At 37.9% G+C, this 8,782-nt stretch overlaps 1 protein-coding gene across 1 annotated transcript in view; it reads right to left on the bottom strand.

Moving 5' to 3' along the window:
* The window catches only part of SYNE2 (spectrin repeat containing nuclear envelope protein 2), a 325,154-nt gene that overhangs the window by 65,610 nt on the left and 250,762 nt on the right, over window positions 1–8,782 (bottom strand). Inside the window, exons 84-86 of the mRNA XM_004370941.1 lie at window positions 6,212–6,364; window positions 3,344–3,514; window positions 2,741–2,871 (exon numbers count right to left, since the gene is read on the bottom strand). Coding sequence (XP_004370998.1) covers window positions 2,741–2,871; window positions 3,344–3,514; window positions 6,212–6,364 — 455 coding nt within the window. The remainder of the gene's footprint in view (window positions 1–2,740; window positions 2,872–3,343; window positions 3,515–6,211; window positions 6,365–8,782) is intronic.

The raw sequence follows: 8,782 nt of genomic DNA, 5'->3' as shown, positions 1-8,782 counted from the left end.
ACAGTTCAGTGACATTGACTATGCTCTTCCAATTGTGCTGCTATTCTCACTTTAGATGAAGGTTTACAGAACAAAATAGTTTATCATTAAACAGTACACATGTTGCCCTATGAAAATGGTTAACAACCTCACTACACATCAACACTGTCCTTACTCAACCTTGGGTTCCCTATCACCAGCTTTCCTGACCCCTTCTGCCTTCTAGCCCTTGTCCCTGGACTGCTGTGCCTCATTAGTCCCATTTTGTTTTATGGGGCTGTCCAATCCCTGGCTGAACGGTGAACTTTGGGAGTGACTTCACCACTGAGCTAAAAGGGTGTCTGGGGGCCATACTCTCAGGGTTTCTCCAGTCTACAAAGAGTATCTTTAAATAAACAAATTCCCACTGAGTCCATTCCAACTCATGGCGACCCCATATGTATCTGAGTAGAACTGTGCTCCATAGGGTTTCAATGGCTGATTTTTCAGAAGTAGAATGCCAGGACTTTCTTCTCAGGTGCCTCCAGGCAGACTCGACCCTCCAACATTCCACTTAAGCAGCTGAGAGCATTAACCAATTGTATTTATGCCAAATAACACAGATTTTCTAATTATAAACGCAACATTTTATAGTATCTTGCCTTTTCCCCCATTTAAATTTTTAAAAATACATTTCCCATGTTATTAATAGAAGATGAGTAAACTTAACTTTAAATGGCTGCACATAATGGTCTGTTTTTTTAACTTTGTTTAACTACCCAGTTTTTGTTTAGTATGGATTTTTAAGCAGTTCACAATTTGTGAAGTTCTATATCATGCTCAGGTACATCTTTGTGCAAAAATTTTTAGTATATTTTAAGATGTTAGTCTTAGATTTCTGAAAGAATTACTGGGTCCAAGAATGTAAATATTTAAATATCTGTAAGTCTATTGATATCTATTGTCAAATTGCTTTCTGAAAGTATTTTAATGTTTACATTCTGACACAAAGCACAGGAGAATGCTTGTTTCACAATGTCCTCAACCTTGCTAAGTGGTGAAAAAGGTAAAAATGGCACAACTGTTCACTTTTGTATCTTAAAAAAACACTTATCAGCACTGACATTTTTTACAAGATTTTTCCTAATTATAAATACAATATATGCTCATTGTAAAACGAAAAGAAAACATGTATATTTGCACGCACATGTGTGTGTGTATATCTAGATACATATAAAAGAGAAAATTTTAAAAATCACCTGTCATTTCTTAATCTACGGATTAAATATTGTTAGCATGTTAGTGCTGTTTTCTTTAGTCTTTTTGCAACATGCCTTCCAATGTATTTTTTTTTTTTGCCAACAATTGATGCATAAGTGCAGTGAGTGTATAACTGAGTTCCTTTAATTGCAAACTGAACCCCCCTATGTTTTGAGGGCAGCCCTTGATACTATATGTGGAATCAGATATGTTTCTACGTTTCTCCTTATCCTCCTTTCTTCCCCTCTCCCACTCAAGACTAGATCAAGATCTGAGGATGCCACTGCAGGGTATATAATTTGATGTCCCTTTAAATATTTGTTCAAAGTTGACTTACAGGAGAGGCTGAATCCGCATGGACTCTGAAGGTAACTTAACCTCTTCATCACTACCTGAAACAAATCAGCTCTAGCCCTGACTTTTATATCCCATTCAGTGAAATAAAAGCTTTGCAATTCACCAGGGCCAACCTTGTTAGGAGAAAACTTCCTATTCCACAATAAGCAGTTCATGGAATTCCTTCCAACCATACAAATCGCCTCCCTGAGAGGTGTTCTAACATTCTCTTTTTTCCATCTTATAATGTTTCCAGTGATGTTTGCAGGCTCCCATGGATTTGCCCATCGAATGCCACCCCTTAATGTGTTTCTGCCCCCAATTTTGGTGTCCCTGAAGATGGCACTGGGCATTTAGTCTATGCCCTCTAAAAGTGGTTACCCTGGGACTATAATCAGGGCATTTCTGAATTGATTATACCAAATGTTTATAAAAGGCAGGCAATAGCCCTCATGACCTTGAATCTTACCTGGACTAGATCCTTCAAAGCAGAAGAAACGAGAATACAGGCAGTCCCTGAGTTATGAATGTCCGACTCACGTACAACCTGTAGTTATGGACCAACCTCCATAAAGGCTACTATATTGAAAATTCGAGGTACACACAATGGTTTGTAATAACAAACGGGCAGTACTTTGTGATGCACATCAAAACATTATTATTACTGTATTATCCTGTTAAAGATGCTTTAGTGTATCTGGAAGCGTTTCTTTAATATTTTTTATGCATAGAAAGGTACGCTATATACTATATACTAAGAGAAACATTTGACTGATGTTAGATACAAACTGTACCTAACTATTCTGACTTATGTACAAATTCAACTTAAAGATAGACTTCGTTGTGTTGTCTGGAGTATGAAATTAGTCATCTTATATGATAAAGAAGATAAGAATTTATAAAGCCTATGTCACCTCATTCACCATGTGTCAATAAGGTAAAGATATCTGATCTATTATTCAAACTGTTAAGGAGCCCTAATGATGCAATGGTTAAGCGATTGGCTGCTAACTAAAGGTCAGAGGTTCAAACCCCTGCAGAAAAAAAAACACCTGGTGATCTGCTCTCGTGAAGACTACAGCCTTGGACACCCTATGGGGCAGCTCTGCTTTGTCCTATAGGGTTGCTGAGTTGGAATCAACTCTATGGCACACAACAACAATTCAAATTGTTATCTTCAGAGTACCTTGTATGAGTATCTTGGCATTTTTCTTCAATTATTTCAGCAACTGATGGGCAGTAATTTTTGAGTTTACCAATAACCTCCTGCAGTTTCTCCCAACTTCCTTCACTGCTCTCAGCTTCATCTTGAAGAGCCTAAGAGAACACAGCAGGAATGTTAGTTTCAAAATGGTTTGGTTACTTCCAGACAAGGCAGCTTGTCAACACTTGTTGATACATAACAACAATATAACACTCAAGTCTTAATAGAAGAGTGATAAACTATAAGGAATGTGAAGAAGAAAACAACTAAGAAATCATTCCTTGTTTGAGGCTAAACCATAAAAATGACATTCTAAAATAAACCCCTCCAAAACCAAAACAAAACAACAAAAAACTAAACTTTTAAATTGTGAAATAATGCGACTATGAAAAATGAAGGAAAATTCGATGTATAGTTTTACATGTCACTCATACAGCTTATTTTTGAATTTCAAGTCATAATTTTGATGCTCCTGTTTAAAATACTGTTTGATGCTTCCCTGTGGAAGGCACAAAAGCAAATGTGTCTATTACTGTGCTTGCTTCCATTCCAAATTTTCTGCCAATAAAACACTGGTTAATTTACCTGAAGGTTCTGCACCTGGCATCTCAAGGCCTCCAATGACAAAACCACAGGCTTGCTGTGCCCCATGCAGTACCAGAATCGGATTGTCATCATATTCACTTCATCATAGAGTTTATCATAAATCTTCCACTCCTGTAAAACTGACTGCATGGAGGTTTTGAGCTGACTGACCTATTGGAAAAGTAGAAACAACTTAATAAAATCTTTTTCCTTCCAGTGACTCTTCTATTGTACCCAATTTAGGCATTTAAATATAAGAATATTGGAAGATCTTTGGGAACTAACTAGATGTGGGAAGAGTAGGCCAATGAATAAAGACACATCAGAGAAGGCTAAGTTTTAATATGGATGAATGGGAAAGAGACCTAAGACCTAAAGGATCGGCACCGAGAGACATCACTAGGGAGGCACAGCCTGGGGAAAGAAAACCAGCAAGGAATCAGAGGCTGTGAGTGCACATTTCAGTAACAACCTACTTGTTTTCTGACTGTGAGCAATTTATTACATCCCTAAGTCTGTTTCTTCATCCACAAAATGTAGACAATAAGTGAAATAATAAATAAGATAGTGTCTGTGAAAATGCTGTGAAAGCCATAAAGCATTGTAACATACACTATTAATGTTACTGAGCACTTAAGTCTGATGACCACTGCAGAGCAGGTACAACCTGGAGATGGACATGTTCTGCCAAAATGATGGGCAAGTGCAAAGGAGGAGGAATTCTAACAGTAGGTATGTTTTACCCATTAATATGTTCTGATAATCATGAAAAGAGTAGAAGTTGAAGCATTTTTTTTACCCATTTAAAATGATCTCAGATACTATCCAGAATATATAAAGAACTCTTACAACTCAACAACAACGGGCAAATAATCCAATTAAAAAATGAGCAAAGGCCTTGAGTAGACATTCCTCCAAAGAAGATACATAAATGGAAAACAAGCACATTTGTCATTAGGGAAATAATTAGTCATTAGGGAAATGCAAATCAAAACCACAATGAGATACCACTTCACACACCATTGGATGCCTACAATAAAAAAGAGATAATAATATGTTGGTGAGGATGTGGAGAAATTCCACTGTTGGTGAAATGTAAAATCGTGCAGCCATTTGAGAAAATGGCCTCGCAGTTCCTTATAAAGTTAAACATAACAGTTATCAAGTGATATCCTGTGACACAGCAATGCCACTCCTGGGTATATATTCAAGAAAGATGAAGACATATGTCTACACCAAAAACCTGTACATGAATGTACATAGGAGCATTATTCATAATAGCCAAAAAGTGGAAACAGCCCAAATGTCCATCAACTGATGAACAGATAAACAACATGTGGAATCGCCATATGGTGGAATATTATTCAGCCATAAAAAGGAATGAAGTACTGATACATGCTACCACATGGATGAACCTTGAAAACACTGTGGTACATGAAAGAAATCAGTCACAAAAGGCCACATTTGGTGATTCCATTTATATGAAATGTCCAGGATAGGCTAATCCACAGAGAAAGAAAGACCAGTGGTTGCCAAAGGCTGGGGAAGTAGAGGAATGGAGAGTGACTGTTAATGGATATGGTGTTTCTTTTTGGGGTGATATAATACTCTGTGATTAAACAGTGGCGATGCTTGCAAAACTTTGTGAACATATTAAAAACCATTGAATTATATGCCTTAAAAGGGTACATTTATAGCTCAATTAAAAAAAAAAAAAAAAAAGATCTGAGTAGAACGGAGTGCCATCACTATGTTGGCCCAATTGGACATCTCTATGTGTGCTGCAATGTCACAGTTTTGGATGTAGTCATACAGTCTTGCATTCAGGCCCTCTGTTTCCTGTTTAACAACTAAGGGCTCATCCAGTGATAGGGAGGCTTCCTCAATTCCTGCCTCAAACAGCAACAGATAAAAAACAACCTGGGATGCTAAAATGTTAGTTGTTTACAGGCAATTATGTGAGTGAAAATGATCCAAATATTATGATCTTTAAAAGGGTTAGATAGCTCATAAACAAAAACCTGAGTCATAAAGACTTGGAATAAAAGACAGGAAAGGAAGGAAGGCAGGGAAGGAATTCCCTATAGATGTAGCTCTCAGAGGCTGGGGCCTATCTGGGTAGCAGTGATAATTCTGCCGAAAAAGTACCAAATCATCCCAAAACCTACAGGCACATGCCACCCAAAAAAGACACTGCCATGGTTCACGCTGCACAAGGCTTTCTTGGTTGCTACACATTAAGTTGGTGCAGCTTCTATGCTCTTAAGGGTAACCCCTTATGATATTACAGCTTCATGGAGAAGAAATGGTTCATATGGTTTGTGGAAAAGAATAAGAAAAGCATTAAATATTATTCACTACACTAGAAACAAGAAGGAGGAATATTTTCAAAATGTTAATACTAGTATCAGACAGTAGGGCAGCATTTACTGAGTACCATATAGGCATCGCTACTAAGGTAGAAATCAATAAGTATTATTATCCCCATTTTATAGACCAGAAAATTGAAGCTTAAAGAGGATAAATAACCAAGTAGCCTGCCCAAGGACACAGAGTGCAAATGGTGTAGCCAGGATCTTTATTTAGGCAGAGACTATAAAACCTTTGCTCTTAAACACTAGGCTATATTGACTCTGGACACAGCTTATAGATGGATGATTCAGGTCTTGTGACCTCTGAACAATTCTTTAATAAAAGCTTTCTTGAGATATAATTCATATACTATACAATTCACCCATTGAAAGTATGCAATTCAATGTTTTTTAGTATATTCATAGAGTTGTGCAACACCATGAGAAAATAATACTAACAACAACAAAATACAAGAAGGCTATATAGAAATAGTACACTTCAAATGAATTCTACTACCTGATTGATAACACTGTTCCTCTTTTGAAATAAACCATCAATTGCGGATGCTGTATCTTCTAGTAATGGCATCGTGCTGCTCTCCAGAGTAAGGTAACTTTGTCTCAGCTCATCTAGGGCTTTGGATTTAATTGCAAGTTGATTTTCTATATCCTGGAAGAGCAAAGTAAAAACGTTTTCATATGCAGAATATGATAAAATAATAAAGTAGAAGACAAAGGAGTTCTCCCTTTTCAAGAAAAAATGCCACTAGGACATGTAATTAAATAGCATTACATTAGACATTTTAATCGTGACATACTCTTAATTCTATTTTAAATTACATGGCTCTAGATTTTAGGAGAATCTAGGCAACAAGTCCTTGCCATCATAGCATAGTAGTAAGAACCCAGAAGATCTGGATTCCACCCCAAATCTGCCCTGTACTGGCTGCTTGACCAAGCATAAGTCACCTAATCTGCGAGTTTCTATTTTCTCAGTTGGAAAATAGTGATGACACCCCATGCTATGCTTAACTTAGAACACAAATGAAACTACCAACAGGAAGGTGTTTTTTAAACCATAAAAAAAAACCTAGTTGTTGAATTGATTTCGACTCATGGCAACCTCACGAGTGTTGAAGGAGAACTGTGCTCCATAAGGTTTTCAATAGCTGATTTTTCAGAAGCAGATCACCAGGCCTTTCTTTCAAGGCATCTCTAGGTAGACTTGAACCTCCAACCTTCTGGTTAGCAGCTGAATGCATTCACCATTTGCACCATCCTGGGACTCCAAAGTACCATATGCAAGTAATATAAGTATTGGTAGTTCAGCCAGTAATAGCACAAATTACTTTGATATACTTTTTTTCCTCTTTGAGTCTATTAATTCACTCATAAAAGGCACCTCAACCTGGCTTCTGAAAAAGATCTCCTTTACAGGAGCTGTCTTCTCTCAGAGAAGGAGAACATGGAGTCATGAGTCTGAAAACAGAGATGAGCAGGCTCACAGCAACGTCACAACTCTTCACAGAGGAAGGAAGGTGGAGCTGCCCTTCTCAGGATTGGGATGGAAATCGATTTTGGAAAAAAGTTTATTTTTTTTTATTATTAAGAAATTATAAACTCATTAGAGAAAATGTGGGAAATACCAAAGACCTCTAGCATTCAGATAAGATGAATTCTGAATTCCTTTCTAATCTCCAACTTTAAAATTTGGGAAGTATTTGTGTAGGTTTTCCTCAGTATCACATTTCCATCCAACACTTTTTATTTTTTTTTCTAATTGTGCTTTAGATGAAGGTTTACAGAGCAAATTAGTTTCCCATTCAATAGTTCGTACATAAATTGTTCCATGACACAGGCTGCACTCCCTGCAATGTGTCAGCACTCTCCACATTACCACCCTGAGTTCCCCATTTCCATTATTCCGATTTTCCTGCCTTCTCATCTTTGCTTTTGGGCATATAATGTCCTTTTGGTCTCATGTAGATGATTGTTCTAAGGAGCACTTTCCTCACGTGTGTTATTATTTATTTATGGACCTATTATTTGGCTGAAAGATAATCTCTGGGAATGGCTTCAGTTCTAAGTTAGAAGGGTGTCCAAGGGCCATAGTCTTGGGAGTTCCTCCAGTCTCTCTCAGACCAGCAAATCTTGCTTTTTTCATGAATTTGAATTTTCTTCTACATTTTTTCCCCCCACTCTAACCAGGACCTTCTATTGTGATCCTGGTCAGAGCAGTCAGTAGTGGTAGCTGGGCACCATCTAGTTCTTCTGGTCTCAGGCTGGTGGAGGCTATGGTTCTTGTGGTCCATTAGTCCTTTCGACTAGTTGTTCCCTTGAGTCTTTGGTTTTCTTTAATCTTCTTTGCTCCAGATGGAAAGAGACCAACGTTTGTATCTTAGATGGCTGCTCACAAGCTTTTAAGATCTGAGATGCTACTCACCAAAGTAGGATGTAGAATGTTTTCTTTATGAACTATATTATACCAGTTTACCTAGATATCCCCTAGGACAGATGAATGTTTTGAATACACAGTCTCAAGTCAATGGCCCTTCCCTGCTTAATTTTCTTTCTTTCTTGAACACTGTTTTTCACAAGAAATGCAGCTTTTTTTTTTTTTTTAATCCTCACAAGAATCACTGTGTGCTCATAAGCAAAGGGACATGAGAACCTCACAGACACTCAGCTGCTGGGCAGGTGGCTAGGTTTACATCCTGGTGAGGGACTAGCTCCCTCAGCTAGCTCACAGAGCGGTACTGTAACTCAGCCCCAGCAAAACACTAAATTACCACATGCTGGGAGCCTTCATTCAGATCACTCTTGAAGTTGTTCTATTTTCTCTACAATGAAGGGAAAACGGATCAGAGAGGACTATGCTGAGAGAGAGAAGCAAACAACATACATAGAAAACCAAAACCAAAGCATGAACAGTAACCGTGACAATAACAGCACATGAACACACATACAGAATGAAGCTGTTCTTAAGTTTATTTTCTGCTCTGTGGCAGTGTACAGAATGAACTGGAGGGAAACAGACTGGGGGCAGAGAGACTGGTGGGAAGACTGCTGCAATAACACAGGCCTCAGA

This window comes from Trichechus manatus, unplaced genomic scaffold (assembly GCF_000243295.1).
Source record: "Trichechus manatus latirostris isolate Lorelei unplaced genomic scaffold, TriManLat1.0 scaffold00010, whole genome shotgun sequence".
Taxonomy (NCBI): Eukaryota; Metazoa; Chordata; class Mammalia; order Sirenia; family Trichechidae; genus Trichechus; species Trichechus manatus.
The sequence above is the reverse complement of the archived record's forward strand: the minus strand, read 5'-3'. Positions and strand labels throughout refer to the sequence as shown.